The sequence below is a fragment of the Hipposideros armiger genome, unplaced genomic scaffold (assembly GCF_001890085.2).
Source record: "Hipposideros armiger isolate ML-2016 unplaced genomic scaffold, ASM189008v1 scaffold_141, whole genome shotgun sequence".
Lineage (NCBI taxonomy): Eukaryota > Metazoa > Chordata > Mammalia > Chiroptera > Hipposideridae > Hipposideros > Hipposideros armiger.
Genome location: NW_017731491.1, coordinates 465,082 through 483,654, shown reverse-complemented (window position 1 = coordinate 483,654; position 18,573 = coordinate 465,082). Strand labels below are relative to the sequence as shown.

Here is an 18,573-nt window from a genome sequence, read left to right as displayed (position 1 = left end):
AAGAAGAAAGACCAAAAACTCTTGATTGATGTTTTCTAGAGAGGCAATAAATTACATGAGCGAATACATGTGTGAAGTTTTGCAGATGCAAATTTGGCCATAACCGATTTCATGAATACCTAAATAGATTTATAATAAATTACCTAGATCACAATTCTGTTTGGCATGTTTAAAATTAAAGAGTTCATTTATAAACCTGGCCCAAGAGATTAAGGTAACAGCAAAATACATGTCTCGGGTAGTGGTGGTAGGGGGTGGGGGTGAGGAGGAAGTAAAATCCAGAAACTGGTCTGTGTAGGGAGGGCGGGGGAGACAGGTGGAGAGGGACTTGGCAAAAAGCTTTTTAAAAGTTAGTGAAGCTGTGTGAAAATCGTACTAAGTTTACAATAAAGACAGAATAAGTGTTGGAAAGTTTAGTTCTTAATGTGTATGTATTGAAATGTGTGTTAATAAGAAATAGGAAATCATTGCTTTTAATTGGCTTAAAAGACAAAAATAAATAATAAATAATAACCACTGAGAAAGGCAAGCACCTAAAAGTTATTTTAGCATCTATATAGCAATTTATAGTGCAGAAGGCGCTTTAATAATTATTATTGTAATCAGCCTAGTACAGTCTATCACATACTAAACACTCAATACTTATAAATGGGATTGAAGGGAATAATCGAAGTATAAATTAAAATTGTTAAATTTTAAAAACTGTAAAGAATTTCTGTCGTATAGGGTTTCACTAAGTATCTGAAGTTAGAAGAACTGTAGTAAAAGGGATGAATGTCTTGCTCACTTATTTGTTGCCTACCTGACCCTATAAAATTTCAATCTGCATAATTATGTGGGATCTCATTTAAGGATGGGACTAGAAGTCAAACAGAACAAATGTGTGGTCAAGTACAGGGATAAAAAGGAGAAACAGAAAAACAATAAGCAGGTTCAATTACTAGGGCTCCTCATTTTATGTTTGTATTATAGGTTTTCAGGTATGTGTCAATCAGCAATCTTAGCTAATTTTCTCTTTAAGTACAAGATGAATAGTCATAAAGTTGCCCCAACGTATTAGTAGAAGGTGAAGGAAATACATTTTAAACTACAATATTTCCCAATCTGCATTGAAAATACCCCTAGGATTATTATATCCTTAAAGGGCAAAATCATGAACAATGTATCCTTAATGAAAACTTAATAGCTTTCAATTCTATTGTATAAAGAAAAAGCTAGTTTTCTACCTTCAGGTTTGATTTCAGTTGTTGCTTCTTTTGCCACATTGTTGCTGGTGTCTAATTCAGCACTGTCTGGTGGATTCTGAAAAGAAAAAAGAAACATTAGTTGTGTTTTCTCAAAATTGCACCAACAATTCCCAATTAAAGAAGGCAGATAAATGCCTTGTAGGAGTTACCAAACATTCCTCCTTAATTTTGCTAGGATTTAGTGCTGAATATTAGAAGCAGAGCAGTAATCACAGTCTATTTACTGCACTCACAAGATGAAATGCATTGGCTCAACATGTTAGTGCATCTTCCTATCGCCAACAAAGCAATATGCTAAGAATATTATCTTAGATGTACACTATTCCTTGAATTATACAATACTTTCTAGAAACATAATTTGAGACCACAGCATAGTGAAATCAGACTTTTGAAAATGCTACTTTCTTTTACTATTAGAATCACCTATATTTGTGGTGGAAAGAAAAACATTTACATTTTAATTGAGGAAATTAAAGGTTAGTCTTATGAATAAACAGTGGCAAATAGCTTTTGTATTCATGCTTAAGTACTTTTTAAAAGAATAGGAATATTTTTAAGACTCACATTAGTCAAGTTAATGGTGAACCCATATAACTATTTTCAATTGTCTCCCCTTTTCTAGAAAATGCTCTTTCTCATATGTCTTGTATTAATAAACACAAAATTACTTAAATGATTAACAAAGAAGTTACATTTTCAGAATGATAATGAAGTTACCCTGAAAACTGATGGTTATCGGACTTAGGGTAATAGTTCTGATTTTAGAAAGCAACCTTTAATTTATCTGTAATTCATAATAACTCTTAACAAATTATGGAAGCTTCCTGCAACAGGATTAAATGAGTCAGCTTAATGATCAACATGAGTTTGCCCTTTTCCATTTGACACTTTATCTGTTTGAATACCCACGTCTTTTCTTTTCCTTCTTTCATACGAAAATTAATTTTGTGTCCTGTTTACTCTCCAGCATTAACATCTGGTTATTCATGAATACTCTACCTCAATAGGCTCTTTCACTTCGGTTGCTTCCTGTTCCTTTTCTTTGTGTTCGGTTCCATTTTTCTAAGTAGAAAATGACAGCGTTATCAAGTGGTATCCAATGGGAACTGGAGCTAAAACTAACATCTTATACTCCAGTATAGCAAGCTTTTTAGGTAAAAAAAAAAAAAAAATTCACATAATGAGTAAACATCACAGCAAATAAAATCACACCAAGTGGTTGTATTAACAAATTCAAACACAGTTGGTTAAGAGCTCGCTCACGAGTTTGAGCTCTGAGCAACAGCAGTTCGAGCCCTGGCCAGAGCTGAGCAGCCGCTGAGCTGCCAACAGGCGGCAGGATGGCTCAGCTTAAAAAACAAAACAAAACAAAAAAACAACAAATTCAAACAGTAACAGGCTTGTTAAATATAAGGAATGCCAACCAATTAGAACCAACTAGAAGCAGGCCACTGCTTCTTAGCTGACCCCCCCCCTTCAGCATTTTTGACAAAATGCTGATGCAGAATACTTCAACTAAAAAGAGAAATAATTAAGTAATAGAATATGATATTGCCTCTCAATTTTCCTAAGAATATTGAATCTCAAATCCTCTCAGGGTCAAACGGTTAAGGAACATATTTAGGCCAGATACCTGAGCAGGTTTGGGTTCCTCTTCAGGTGCTGACTCACTCATCTAGACCACTAAAAGATATCACCAAATGGCAGGGGAAAATATTACCAGGCCATTATTAATAACAAAAAGAAAGAAAATAGTAATAAACAATAATAATCTGAAAGATCAAAATCTCCCCCACCTCCACCACATCCCACCATTCTATGGAATGACAATAAGTTCTCAACTGCTAAAATTTTCAAACTGTACTACTGTTATTACTGACCAAAGCTAGATTAGTGCTAGGCTAGTGCTCAGGGAGGCAGGAAGAGAGGGAAAAAAGAATTATAAAACAGCCAGAAAACAATAAAGATGACATTAGTAGTAAGTCCTTACCTATCAATAATTACTCTAAATGTAAATGGATTAAATTTTCTATCAAAATACATATAGTGGATGGATAGATTAAAAAAAACCCACAAGACTCAACTATTAATATATGCTGCCTACAAGAGATTCACATCAGCTTTAAGGGTACATATAGGCTCAAAGTGAAAGGATGGAAAAATATATCCCATGAAAGTGGAAATCAAAAGAGCACAAAGGTAGCTATACCTGTATCAGACAAAATAGACTTTATGCCAAAAACTGTAACAAGAGACAAAGTCATTATATAATGATAAATGGGTCAATTCATCAAGAATTATGGGTTACAGAATTACAATATTAATTGAATTCACAGTCCAGTCATGTGAAAATTGGGGCACTGATTAGGAAGAAGGGGGATCCTGAAATTTGGGATGGGGACATTTAGTTGGAATATGAAACTGATAATCTCAAACTCCTGAGTCACTCTGAGCCTCTTTTGCCAATGGAAGCAGTTTGTCCTCCTGTATTTGTGGAGACTAGCCTTCTCTTAATTGCAAATCTTATAATAATCTCATCTGGGGCAATTGCCTTGCAAGGGGATGCCCATTTTCCTCAAGACTCACCACAACCACTTCTTACTTCTAGTAGAATCATAATTAAAAGCAGCTCTTAAAATGCTCCAGCAGGGAAAATACAAAGTCTGACCACTTTTACAGCAAAAGATTTTCACTATTTGCTTATATAGTGGCAGAAACCCAAGGAATATTTGATCATTTGTTATAATACCCAGCAAAGTATATTATAAGGGAGTTAAAGCAAAGAGCACAGAATATAACATGTGGTTGGTTAGAATTTCTTGATATGGGTACACTTATCAGAAATTAAGGATTTAATGTGTTAGTATTTCCAACTGGAAGTGGCACTATTTACTTGGTGAGTTTACTGAAACTTAGACTCTACAGTGGCCTATGTTTAACTGAGATACCAGAACTTCCCTGGCATGATATAATAAGAAACCCAAAGGCTTAGGGAGATAGTAATGTTGGAGTAGATTTATCATATATGACCTGCACTTCTACTGCCCCCAAGTACATCCTCTTAGAGGGCTCTGGGGACATCCCTTTACTAAGGCATTAAAAAAATACATGAGACAGTATATAGTTATTTCCTTGAAAAGCTCTATGGTCGCTTTCTTCTGTAGGCTAGGTAAGATGTGATGACCCATTTCAAAGTAGCAGAGGCCAAATGTCACAAAGAGAAGTAGAGATATAGTGGTAATCAGATGCTTTGACCCTTAGTGATCTTTGTGGTTAAGTAATTATGGTGGCCCTAGGAATAAAATTGATGGCTAGCCTACTAAAATGTTGATCATCTACACATAATATTAAAAATCCATACATGGTGGTCAAAAATATGACTTTAGTCACCACAGTGGAGAGTTTCGATTTCTCACTGAGTTTCCAGCCCCTTTATTAAAAGGAAGGCTAGAGTCCTTTAAGGAAGGACTGCAGCTCTGCCATTAATATTCCTCTAAGTCTCCTCCACAGAAACCTGCGGTCATTTCCTAAAATGACTGTGTGCTAAGGAGAAAGAAATACCCAAGTTATTCAAGGATTTCTAAACATTGGCAATAAATTGATGTTAATTCCTGGGGACTCAAAATGCAACTGCTGTCTACCAGTTTAAGTGGGGTCTTGAGGTGAACAAGTGAGAGATGGAGTCTTAAGTTTAAATCACAGCGAGCTAAGTAGGTCCATAGAATCACTCCATGGTAATTTCATCAGTTCCTGGATGTATAATTAGAATATATACCTAGTAACTGGCAGAACTTACATATTGTCCCCCTATCCTGGAATAAGCACCATTATAGTATGAAGGGACAAGTTGAAGCCCTTAGGAATCCCCCTCCCCCCATACACACATCTCAGGAGACTAAACAAAAATTATTACTTTCTTCGGATGCAGAATGGGGAATTACAGAGATTAGTGACACCAATACAGATTTGAAAGAAGCAGAAATGATAAAACCTATCTCCTGCCAGTTTAACTTCTCTGTTGGAGAAGGTGGACGGATCTTAGAGGATGACTGTGGATTATCACAAATTTAATCAGGTGCTGCCTCCAATTACAGCTGCTCTTCCATATGTAGTATCTTTACTGGAGAAAATCAACATACCCCCTGCCACCTATTATGCAACTATTGACTTAAGGAATGCTTATTTCTCCATACAAATTGGCAGGGAACACCAGAAGTAATTTGCCTTTACTTGGCAGGGCCAACAATATAACTTCACAGTCTTGCCCCAGGGCTACATCAATTCTCCTGCTCTCTGCCATAATATAGTGCACAGAGATATTGAGCATCTTGACCTTCCAAACAGCATTGAGTTGGTCAAGTACATTGATGACATTATGCTGATTGGATCTGGGGAGCAGGAAGTAGCAAGTGGGGAAAAAGTAAGCACTATCAGAGTCAAATATAATTTATACTTGTAAATTTTGAATTGTGAAATTGCTTTAACTTTATCACCTAATTGTATAAAATAAGTTATCAATAATGACTACCAAGTGGTCACTGTTAAGCTGTCTTGTTCAGGAATTATATAGTCATTTCAATCATAAAATCCCACATAAAAAAAGTTATGTTTATAAGAAGCAATCTCAGGTTTTTCATTAAATTTTGAGAAGAATTTGGAAGCTTATATAAATTCAATATTTATCATCCTTAATACATTTACCTTATTTTCTCATAGTATAGAAAGAAAACAATTTTTTTTCACCAAGCCCCATATAGTTGCCTCTAAATCCTCTTTATTCCAGTATGTTGTACAAATATCATCATTTCTATGGATGTCATGATATGAAAAAAAAGTTGAAAAGCACTGCTTTAAACTTTAGATCAGATTCTTAGCCTGGGGCCCCTCGATAGATTTCAGTGTGTGCGTGAAATATACAAGTGTATCTTTCTGGAGAGATGGTTAATAGTTTTCATCAGATTCTCAAGGCTTAAGAGCCAGCTGATCCCAGGAATTTCAAAAGTTCCCCTATAATTTCATCCCCGAAGAAGTGATGATTCAAGTTAAGGGTTAAATGAACTCCAAGGGCACAAACAGGCTTCCATTATCACAGGCAGGAAGAGTAAAGGTGCTGTAAATGAAACTAGGAGGACTGTTATCTCTTTGGCTCACTCTTTTGGGAATCCTGCTCTCTCCTCTCAAATTCAACTAGCATAGTAAGAAGATTCTAGGATTTTCTCTCTATTTGAAGTAGATGCCTCCTCCCTCAAGTCACCAGAAGACCCAGTAGGAACCAGGGTAGAGCAGGGGTAAATGGGGCAGACAGCATGGATTTCAAATGCTCACATGTGATCTAGCTCAGCTCACAAAGCAGCTATATTGGGATCTGCAGTCAAAGCTTGAAAGCCAGTATCATAAAGAGTACATTTCCCAGACCTTCTCCTCTGTGTTTCTCAAACACTTTGTACATATCTAGACTTCTATACATGTATCTCCCTTGGAGGCTAACAGAGGTGACTGAAACCACAGTACCACTAAATCTTACTGCAATAATTTGATGTGGTTTTCCCTGCTGATGAGCTGTAAGCCCTAAGAGGTAAATAGACTTTGTTCTTAAAACAGTGTCTAGGGGGCCGGCCGAGTGGTGCGATGGTTAAGAACTCGCTTGGGATGCCAGAGGGCCCTGGTTCGGATCCCACATATGAGGGCCAGTGACACTGCCCTCCACAGCTAAGATGCTGAACAACAGCTCAACCTGGAGCTGGGCTGCCTATGAGTCGCCGGCAACGGCGTAGGCTGCAGTCCCTGTGGCAGTGGGTTGCCATGGGCTACCGTGTGTAGCCAGCAGCCAGCGTGAGCGGCCAGCAGCCGCAGTGAGCGGCCGTCCAGAAGCCGGCGACTGATCTGCCTCGCCAGAGAAGAGCGCAATGATGGTGCCAACTTGGGCCAGTGAAGCAACATCCTCCACAACTAGACTGAAGAACAAAATGACAGCAACTTGTCTGTTCCCCTTTCCCCAATTCCCCAATAAAAATCTTTAAAAACAAAACCCAAAAAAACAAAAACAAACAAACAAAAAAGTGTCTAGTATATAATACACACTCAATATTTTCTCAATTAATGGTGAATAAATTCATGAACGTGCACCAGCAATTTCTAAATCTTAGTTTCCTTAAAAGGTTACTTACCAGGAAATTTGCCCTGTAAATTAATGAATTAACTTTCTGATACAAACTTAATGTGAATGTGGGTACCTTATAATCCCAATTTTGACCAGGATTTTATCACCTCAGATATGCTAAATAAAAGTGTTCTATACCTACCTACACATGAGACATGTCTTGACCACTATTTCAACTATTAAGAAAAGGCATGAATCAGGCCGGCCGAATGGCTCAGCTGGTTAACAGCACAAGCTCTGAGCAACAGGGTCACTGGTTCAATTTCCACATGGGTCAGTGAGCTGCACCTGAGCTGAGTTACCGCTGAGCTGCCAACAGGTGGCAGGATGGCTCAGCTGGTGAGAGCATGTGCTTCTAACAACTAGGTTGCCAGTTTGACTCCCGCTTGGGATGGTGCAACTAAGATTGAGCACGGCACCTTGAGCTGAGCTGCCCTGAGCTGCCCATGGGCCGCCGGATGGCGACTGGACTTGGAACTGAGCTAGCTGTGCCCTCCATAACTAAGACTGAAGGACAACAATTTGGCTGTTCCCCTTCCCCAATTTCCCAATAAAATCTTAAAAAAAGAAAAGAAAAGGCATGAATCATGTCTTTTTCATTCTTTTTATTCCCTTTTTCTTGAAGCTATTTTCTACACATAGGGTACACTAAGCAAAAGCTGACTGAACTTGGGACAAACTTTAGAGAATAATAATTTCAATTACAAGTTTACAGTTTTTTTAAAATTAAAGTTTATTGGGGTGAGAATTGTTAACAAAGTTACATAGATTTAAGGTGTACAATTCTGTAATACATCATCTATATATTACGTTGTGTGTTTACCACCCAGAGTCAGTTCTCTTTCCATCACCATATATTTGATCCCCTTTACCCTCATCTACTACCCCCTCCCCCCTGGCTTTACAGTTTATACTGCACTTTACCATATATTGTCTCATATGACCACAAGTATCCTGTGAGTTAGAGCTCTACTGTAGAAATGAAGAAACTAAAGTTCAAAAAGTTTAAGCCATTTGCTTAAGGTTTTACAGAGCTGGAATTAGAAGCCAGGTCGTGTGACTCCTATAGTAGTGCTCTTTCCCACTGTAAGATTAATGGAATTAAGCCTCTCATCTTCCAAAAGAATTTAAGATTATATTGCTACACACAAGTAGGTAATGTGTTGCTGTCCCTAGTCAGTAAGAAAATCAACATATAAGTACATTACTAAGACCTATTGATTTTAATACTTTTTCTAGAATGATAGACTCTGGTTTATAAATCACGTTTCGCCTATTTGAGTTCATTCAGCTTCCAGCTATGTATATTTCTTGGCTATGCATATAGTTTCCTGTTTGGTCTCCTAAGCGTTGGTTCAAAGTTCTTCTGAATTTTGTCTGCTCTTTTCCTGTTGACTATTTTGGCTCTGGGGAAAACAGTCAAGATCGTTTAATCTGTGAATCATACATCTTTAATTTTGTCTCGCAGGCACTCTTGACCACCACCAGGGGGCAAAAGCCTACCAGCTGGCTTCTCCGTAACACGTTTCTACATCAGGCTACTACAGTACAGGGACCCTCAGTGTCTGATTCTTGATGGAACCTCCCTGCTAATTATTTCAACCACAGGGCCCCAGGGAGAGAACAAAGGCTCAGCACAGAAGGCTCTAGTGGCACTTAACCATACAGAAGCCAGAAAGAGCTCATGACAACCCTGTCAGTTTAAAAGGAGCAATGGGATCCAAGAGAGTTTGAGTGACAAACAGGAGGAGGTGGGCTTTAATAACTGCAAACTCCTGAATGTGTGTTTTCTACAGCTGTGATCGGTATGCTGGTATTCACAGCGCATCCGTTCAAACTGAGAAATAGCTTTGGCAGTTAGTTCTCTTTCTCTCTGTAAATAATCAATGGTATTTACATAGTGCGATCTTTCCCCCTTTTTAATCTTGATGTTTCATTACCTTCTTGGCTTACGTTCTGCTGACGGTTTCTTCTTAAAAAGTATTCCTTTGAAATATCTCATCTACATTTCACGCATGTCTATGAAATAATGAAATCTACAGGACAGGGAGAAGAAACCTCAAGAAGCAAATCTCGTTTTAAGAGAATTTCTTCTCAGCAGGAAGCAAGTGGGAGGTAAATAGCAGGTTGGACTCTTAGAGCTGTGTGAGCCCGGCTTTCTTGGCCTCCCAGGCTCACGCAGCCTCTCTTCATCTCAGGAATAATGAATGAATCCTCAGACAAGGGGCCAGGGGAATAGAGAAAGCATGAGGCTACCATGAAGCTTCTCAAGGTATAAAATTAAAACTCTTTCTTTCAAAAAGTCTCGTCGTAAAACATGGACTCTGAGACCGAAAGGTGGGAGAGCTCAGAAAAACCCCGAGAGCCGGGTCAAAGGGGGATCCACTGGTCGAGCCAGGAGGGTTTCTAGCCTAGTGAGTTCTACCCACGCTCCGGAGAAAGCGTTTGAACCCCTCACGGAGCCCTTTCCCACCAGAAAACGTCTTTGAGTCAGGTTTACACTCAGTTTCTTTTCACTAAGGTTGGTTCAGCTGTGCGCTCCATCTCGTAAAAAATGGTTGTCTCCGAGGAGTGGGGACTCCCGCGGCCCCAGCCCAGGGGCCCCTCGCCCCACCCCACCCCACAGGCGGCTGCCGGCAAACGGCGCGATTCCAGCGCCAAGTAGGAAACCCCGGAGGGGGCGGCGGCCAGAGACGCACACTCGCGGCCGGCTTCCGGCAACTCACGGGTTACCGCGAGGCGGCGGCGCGCGCCGAGGGGAGAGGCGGTTGCTGACAGGTGGCGCCTGCGCACTGGGAGCGCTCATTGTGCCCCGCAGCTGCTGAACCGCCCGCCAGCCACCCGTTCGGCGCGTCAGTCTGCGAGAGTCCGGTGGTGGGTGCGGAGCCTGCGGCCGTTCCCGCGGCCTCCTCCTCCTCCTGGTTCCCCTCACCCCTACCCCACACTCCTTTCCCCATTCCGGCTCCGTCACCCTCCCGTCCCCCACACTCAGGACAAGAATGCCCTGCCCGGAACAACCCAGCAGCGCCTAGATGGCTTTGGTCACGGTCCAGCGGTCGCCTACCCCCAGCACCACCTCCAGCCCCTGTGCCTCGGTGAGTCCCTCCCAGCGGCCGCTCCGCTCGCTTCTGTCACTGCGGCTCCGCTTTGCCTCAGCGGGTCCCGCCGAATGCCACTGCGCACGCGCCGCGCTGCTTCCCAGGCCTTGGCACTCGGCTGCCGCGAACCCCCCACACCCCCCATCTTAAAGACGAGCTGCAGGAACTACAGGACGTGGGTTTTTGCCCCCATCACGCTGGGCACCTAGCTCACAGTCCTCGCCCGAGCCCCCTTCTGGCATGCCTTCCTACGGCTTGAGCACTTCCTTTTGGGAATGAGTCATTCTGGCTTTTCACCCTCCCCCTCCCTTTACCCTCAGTTGCTCTGCTGCAGGGAGAGGACCATGGGACTCCTGCGTTGCCCCTTACTCCCACCCAGGTCCCCTTCCCCACACCTATTTCATGGACCGGTTCAATATTCGCACACTGCACGCCCTTCTTCAGGCTCTCCAGGGTGTGTGCCTTCCCCTTAGTCACTTGCTGTCTTTTCTTGTGCTCTGTGCTGTTCGGGCTTCATTGGACTGCTGAACGGTAGTTACTCCTTGGTTTCTTCCCTCCTCCCCTCCCCCCAGGGGTGCCTGTGCTCTCTGCTTCTTGGACCTCTTACCTTTGCTCTACGAGGTCCCGAAGCATCTGGCGCTGCTTGATGACCAGTGCCAAGCCATTTACATCTTACAGACATTTATGCCTTACATTCATTGATCATGATCGTTCTTGTTCCTGGGTGGTGTTTGTATGGCTCGTTGGTTCAGATGCCTGTGCCAATGAAGCCTGCTTCCAGCGGGAAAATACCCAGTAACCAGCCTTTTCCTGCAGGGCCCTTCTTTGCCTTCGCTCCTCGCCCCACCCCCACGCCTTTACACTCTATTCTTTTAGGCTTTAATTTTGAAAATATTTATTTTTCAAAATAAAATATTGCACCAGCGGGGCGAAATGGGATCTTTAAAAAAAAAATCTGGTGCTTTTAGGGAGAAATAAACCGCATGAAAATATGAGCAATTGGAAAAACCACCTTTAACTTCCTACAGAACTGTAATTTTAAAAACTGTGTTGGTGGATTTAGTAGTTTCAAGTTGCAAAAAGGTATTCAATAAACACTGTACCGCCTTCCACTGTAAAAAATCGGGTTGCTCTTAATATTTATGTTAACTGAGGTGTGAGCTTTGCTATCTTGAAAATATGCTTGCTTATAATTTCAACAGTTTCCTGAACTGAAAAATCTTGTTGTGTATAGTGGTGGATTTTGTTTTGGGTTTTTGGGTTTTTTTTGAGCTTTCTTTTGCATTTTGACACAAATGACAAATATATCCGAATTCTAGAAGTGATTGTATTCCAGAGGTTAACTTACCTTGTGTTGTTCCAGATGGGAAGACTAGGATCCTTGGGTAGAAAGAAATTCAGGGAGGCAGATTTCCAATGATTGTAAGGAAGAATTTTGTAACAATGGAGTGGATTGCCTTGCAAAATAGTGCCCATTGCCGAAAGTATTCCAACCAAGGCTGGGGGACCTTTTACCTAGGAGATGGGAGATGGTAGAAAGTATACCTGCAATGGGGGAACTTCTAAGTCTTTTTCCAACTCTTAAGATTCTGTGATTTGAGAATAATTGAACTTCAAAGCTGGGAAACATTTTAAGGTCCTCTGAAGACCAGTATCATAGGGATAGAAATTTAATATACAGAACTTTATTCTGATGTGTGGTACTTTATGCTAGTTTTGGGGAAGTCATTAACATACTATCAGACCATCTTAATTCACTCCATTAGTAAACTCTTTGAGAATAGTGGTTACCCGGCCTGATTTTGGCTGAGAAAGCAACTGATGAAGGTTAGTGGAGTCATGCAAATTAGAAACCAGTATTATAGTGACATAATTTTGCCTGGGCATTGTTGAAAACCGTTTATGCTATAATAATATATGTACATCAAGTTGTACTGTTTCTTGAGGTGAATGGTTAGTAGACGGTAAGACCATATCTACTTGATATGACTTAATTAGCCAAACTTGGTTAGAGTCTTGAGATATGCTAATAGTCACTTTTGACATAAGTAATTAAATTAGTCATGTGGTAAGCTCAGTTGCTGAGCTAAATGACTAATATTTCTACATCTACTTGTTATGCTAGCCTGATTATTTCAGTTGTTTATATGTGATCCAGGGTGTAAAGGAATCCTGGGACTGGGGTGTGTGTGTGTGTGTGTGTGTGTGTGTGTGTGTGTGTGTGTGTGTGTGTGTGTGAAACAATCAATATTGTTAACATGACTGATGAGCCAGTTACCTTTCCCTTTAAATTGTCTTCCTATTTCACTTCATCCAGAGCTGTGTTCAGCTGAATTGTCTCGTGGTCCTTGTGTTCAGTATTTGGCTGCTGTATGACTTGTATATATTTGCTATTGCATCTTTTGCTGCATGAATAGGTTGACTTGTCTGTTTTATTATTTATTTATTTATTTATTTATTTATTTATTTTAAAGATTTTATTGGGGAGTTGGGGAAGGAGAACAGACAAGTTGCTGTCCTTTTGTTCTTTAGTCTAGTTGTGGAGGATGTCGCTTCACTGGCCCATGTTGGCACTATCACTGTGCTCTACCCAGGGGAGGCAGTTGCATGCCGGCTCATGGCAGCTTGTGCCTACTGCCCGCTGCTCATGCTGGCCTGCGACTCACGGCAGCCCAGCTCCAGGTAAAGCTGTTGTTCACCATCTTAGCTGTAGAGGGCGCAGTGTCACTGGCCCTCATATGGGATCTGAACCGGGGCCCTGCTCCTCAGAGCTGGCGTCCCAAGCCAACTCCTAACCAACACACCACTTGGCCGGCCCTTGAGTTGTTTGTTTTATAAGAAAGAGCAAGAAGAAAGAGTCTAGAGAACCATGAAAGGAGAGATTTAATTTTAAAATAATCATTGTAAGCATTTTGTTATACTTTTTCACTATAAGAAATAGAACATTTTAATACTGTCAGTTCTTCAGTATTTCATTAGGGATTAAGCAAATCTATTGATCATCTACTGAGTGGGAATGACCATTATAGATACTAAGATGTATAAGAGATATAATCTATCAGGATGATGTAACCTTGGGAGTGAGGACAAGGGGATGGGAGGAAGAACAAACATGAGGGGAGAGGGTAGAAAAAGGAGAGTGAGGGAAATGATACTATATGAACAGCCAGTTTGTAATGGCCATAAGTATTGTCTGAATTCAGATTAAGATAAATTCACTAATGGCAAAAGTATTAATAATAAAAACAATCTCTAAATCTCTTGGGTCTTCTTCTATGCCAGGCATTATGCTAAGTGCTTTACGTGGATTAACTCATTTACTCTTCACAGTATGCCCAAGGGAAATTGCTATTATTCCTATCTTACAGATGAAGAAATTGAGGCAAAGAGCAATTATGGAATGTGCCCAGTGACACTTAGCTGTTGAAACTAATTCAAACCCAGATGCGCCCAACTTTAGAACCTGCCATCTTTTTCCTTTGTGGTAATCTAAGAGACGTAGACATAGTACCGTATTTGCCGGCGTATAAGACGATTTTTTGGCCCTGAAAAATATGCCTCCAAGTGGGGGGTCGTCTTATACGCCGGGTACACTTCAGATAGACTGCCCATAGTGCTTGCCCCGTGCCATAGTGGCCTCCCGATGCCCGCCCACTTCATTCCACATACCGTTCAGGCATCAGCAGCGCTGCTGGGTGTATGCTCGGCTGTTATGCGATTTTGCTGTTATGCGATTTTACCACACTCGCAAAATCGCACACAGCCAACCATATAACAAACTCTGTATTTTGAGTGGAAATGTTAGGGGGTCGTCTTATACGCCCAGTCGTCTTATACGCCGGCAAATACGGTAGGTGGCTCTTGAACTAGGCCTTGAAGGATGGGTTGAATTTCTATAGGGTGAAGTAGAAGTGGAGCAGTGAAGCTGGGAAGTAGAGAGTATCCAGGTGGAAAGCTGTATACACCAAGACTTAGAGGCAGAAAAGCCCAAGGCATATCAGAAGGACTTAAATAGACCAGTTTGATGAAGGATTTGTTTGGAAAGAGTAGTAAGATAAAGGAGGAGACAGCTAGGGCTGCACAGGGACTGCTGAGCTTAGGAGTTTGAACTTGATTGAGAAGGGAATGGAAAGTCCTCAGAGGTTTTTGAGCAGCTATGATCACAGTGGTGTTTTAAGAAAATTGATCTAGCAGCTGTGGGTCAGAGGGATTTGTGAGAGGGAGAAAACGGCCATGAGTTGAGCCCATTAGAGGCTGTTACAATAGTTCAGGTGTGAGATAATAAAGGCCTGACCTGGGAACGTGAAGTGGTAAGGAAAAGAAAGGGACAGATGTGAGGGATTATGGAGAAAACACGAAGTACCTGGGGATTGATTAGGCATAGGGGAGTAGGAATCAGAGATGTCAGCTCTTAGGGCACATTGTTCTTCCTAGATACTATGTTTCCTAATTAATTGGGGGCAATTTAAGAATTATCTCTTTCCCTGTATTCTTTCTGGTATGAATTTTCTGAATGAATCTGTTATCTAGGGTCATATAGATACAGTGAACTACCACAAAAATCTTTTACTTTTGCATAGTTCTTTATACTTTTCAGAGTGTTTTTGTGATCATGATCTAGAGTATTCTAGAGGAGCCTCATAAGTTATGCAAGACAGGTACCAAGGTTAAAAGACTTGCTGAAGGTTACAAAACAGGTTGGTGTAAGAACCTGAACTAGAACTAAGTTTCTTGGCTACTGGTCCACATCTCTTTCCGTGGTGTGATAAGAGAAACAGCAAATGAGTTTCTGATCCTGAGAACTTGACTGCCAGTATAGTAAAGGAACGAAGATGTGAGATACAATCAAGAACTCACACTTTGGAGCTCATTTCTATTGTAACCTTGACTTCCTAAAACAGAATCATCCAAGTCTGTGCAAATCATTTTTAAGTGACACCCTGTTTGAAGCCTATTATCTCTTAGTTTACACAGAATTCTTATAAACTTGGATATTTAGTTTCCTTACTCTTAGAAGATTATTACCAAAAACAAAATAGGAATGGGAAGTAATAGGTGCTGCTAAGGCAGTCTTCGTATAGTTTTGGGAAATGATAGCTGATAGTTTTACAGCAAGGGAGGAGGAAGAACACCTATAAATAGCTGACCGAAGAAAAAATTTAGCAGTTATAGACTACTTAATGTAAGAACAAATACCCACCTGAGACCCAGTACTCCCTTAGAGCTATTATTAGATGGTTATAATGATGACCCTGAATCACCATAAGAAATATTAATCTTGTTTTGTCTTGATTTCAGCAGTCAGGATTGAGTGAAATATATTTTTAGATAGATGTTCATCCAAGTTTCACTAAAGTTTTTTTTGTGTGTGTTTTTTTTTAAAGATTTTTATTGGGGAATTGGGGGGATGGGAACAGCGGTGGGGAATTGGGGGTAGGGGAACAGACAAGTTGCTGTTGTTTTGTTCTTCAGTCTAGTTGTGGAGGATGTTGTTTCACTGGCCCAATTTTCACTGAAGTTTTGATATTTAAGATGCACATTTTAATTAATTGGGAAATTAATTTACATATATATCTTATTTACTGATGATGCTGGATAAATATTACTGAATTATATATATTCAAATATGATCACACCTCTCTTCCTAGGCAGAGAAAATAAAATCATAGCAAATATGAATTTGATTTGTATGAAGTATAAATACTTAAAAGTGATGTTTTTTCATTTTTTGAAGACAGCTTTAGAAACTTTCTTAACTGTAGAAATAATACCTACCCATTGTAGGAAATTTTGGGGAAAAAAAATACAGAAAAGCACAGAAAAGAGAATAAAAGATAATGTGCCATATAGCTGTATATGTATTTTATAAAGCTGAAATGCTGATGTATATATAATATTGTATTTTTTAAGTGTGATATATATCATAGATGTATTGTCATATCACTTAAACAACTGCATTGAGTAGTTGTAACTCATTGTAAGCATTCCATTATTGGTGAACATCTAGGTGTTTTCCAAGTTTTTTTTTGCTATTGTAAATTACATTGCAGTGAACATCATTGGGGAAAATATTCAGCTGCATTTTGAGACATTAAGATGTAAAGAAATAAAATTACTGGGTCATAGAGTATAAACAGTTTTAAGACTCCTGTTACATATTTATACTTTAGAAAGGTAGCTCCAATGAGCATTTACTCCAATCAGCATAGTATAAGAGTTCTTGTTTCTCTTAGCTTTATTAACATGGGATATTCTCATTTCATTTTTAATCATTAGTCATTTTTGAGGATAAAGATGGTTGGTTTTTGAGGATAAAGATAGTTGGTTTAATATGTATTTTATTATTAGGTTGAATATTTTTCAGATGTTTATTAGGCATTTCTATTAACTTTTTAAAAAAAGCTTTGTTGAGGTACAGTCTACCACCCCTAAAATAAAACTGTTTTGATAAATGTACAATTCAGTGATGTTTAGTAAATTTACAGAGTTGTGCAACCTTCGCTACAATCCTGTATTTCCATTTTATGAGCTTTTTGTTTATTCTTTTCAACCTATGTACTCTCTTGATATGTTATAAATATTAACCCTTTGTCATATTTATTAAAACGACTTGCTTTTTAATTGTTTGTATTGCCCTTAGAATAAAGTCTACAATCTAGAGTTTTGCTAGCAAGATTTTTTTTTTTTAAAGATTTTATTGGGGAATTGGGGTAGGGGAACAGCGCTGGGAAATTGGGGGAAGGGGAAAAGACAAGTTGTTGTCATTTTGTTTTTCAGCCTAGTTGTAGAGGATGTTGTTTCATTGGCCCATGTTAGTATTATCATTGCGCTCTTCCCGGGTGAGGCAGATTGGTCGCCGGTCCCTGGACGGCCACTCACAGTGGCTCTTGGCAGCTCATATCGGCTGCCAGCCACTTACGCTGACTGCCAGCCACACACGGTAGCTTATGGCAGCCCACTGCAGCAGGGGCTGCAGCCTACGCTGTCACCGGCCACTCACGGAAGCCCAGCTCCAGGTCGAGCTGTTGTTCACCATCTTAGCTGTAAAGGGCAGTGTCACTGGCCCCTATGTGGGATCTGAACCAGGGCCCTGCTGCTCAGAGCTGGCATCCCAAGCCAGCTCTTAACCAACGCACCACTCGCCGGCCCGCTAGCAAGATTTTTAATGAGCCAACCTTGCTTACCTCTTTAGCCTTGCTTCTTCCCGAGGCCCTGCCTTGCACATGCTCCGTGAAGCTGACATGTCATACTCCCTGTTATCTCTAGACTTTGCACATGCTGTTTCCTTTCCCTGGAACATTTTTCCTTCACCTCTTTACCTGACTAATTCCTACTCATCCTTCAGGTCCTAGCTTAAATGTCACTTCTGGGAAGATTCCCTGACTCCACTCCTAGACTATGTATGGTAGGTGCTCCTTCTATACGCACCATAGCACCCTCACCTACCCCTCGTCACTCTTCCCCCTTTATTGTACTTGATTGTTTGACTGCTAACTAACCCTTAAACCAGGGACTGGATCTATTTGTGCATATTTTTGTAACACCAGGGTAAAAAATATGGGCCAATGGATGGATTGATATTGTCACATTTAGCAGTCTTTTCCATTTTGAGTTCTTCCATTGTTTTTAGGCATCGTTCTGTTTCCAGAAGCCCAGAGACTTTTGATACATATTGCTAAATCGTCCTCCAGAAAGGTTATATCAGTCTTTGTTGAGAAGCTGTGTATAAAAATGTCTACTTCACAGTATCCTCATCAGCCCTGAGAATCCTCCGTTTCTTTATAATAAGAGCTGTTATTTATAGAACACTGTGTACCGGTCACTGGGCTGAGGACCTTACATGCATTATGTTATTTAACTTTCACATCACCCCTGTGGTGTAGGTATTGTTATTATCTCTATTTTACAAAGAAAATTGAGGCTCAGAGAAGTAAGCTGAATTGCCCAAAATTATAGATCTGGTATCTGACCCCAGAACCCTTCCTTTTTTTTTTTTTTTTTTAAAAGATTTTTATTGGGGAATTGGGGGGATGGCTACACACGGTAGCCCATGGCAACCCACGGTACC

At 40.4% G+C, this 18,573-nt stretch overlaps 2 protein-coding genes across 3 annotated transcripts in view; one reads left to right on the top strand and one right to left on the bottom strand.

Moving 5' to 3' along the window:
* EFCAB5 (EF-hand calcium binding domain 5) overlaps positions 1-11,024 on the bottom strand; it is a 114,158-nt gene extending 103,134 nt beyond the window's left edge. The window contains exons 1-4 of the mRNA XM_019650418.1: positions 10,901-11,024; positions 2,881-2,930; positions 2,247-2,309; positions 1,227-1,302 (exon numbers count right to left, since the gene is read on the bottom strand). Coding sequence (XP_019505963.1) covers positions 1,227-1,302; positions 2,247-2,309; positions 2,881-2,922 — 181 coding nt within the window. The 5' untranslated portion in view covers positions 2,923-2,930; positions 10,901-11,024. The remainder of the gene's footprint in view (positions 1-1,226; positions 1,303-2,246; positions 2,310-2,880; positions 2,931-10,900) is intronic.
* Positions 10,229-18,573, top strand: part of SSH2 (slingshot protein phosphatase 2) — a 245,517-nt gene continuing 237,172 nt past the window's right edge. Inside the window, exons 1-2 of one of the 2 annotated variants that reach the window (XM_019650419.1) lie at positions 10,229-10,281; positions 10,400-10,502. In XM_019650419.1, the coding sequence (XP_019505964.1) occupies positions 10,440-10,502 (63 nt within the window). In that variant the 5' untranslated portion in view covers positions 10,229-10,281; positions 10,400-10,439. Of the gene's footprint in view, positions 10,282-10,332; positions 10,503-18,573 lie in introns of those variants that run through there. The other variant, XM_019650421.1, reaches the window with a different exon arrangement.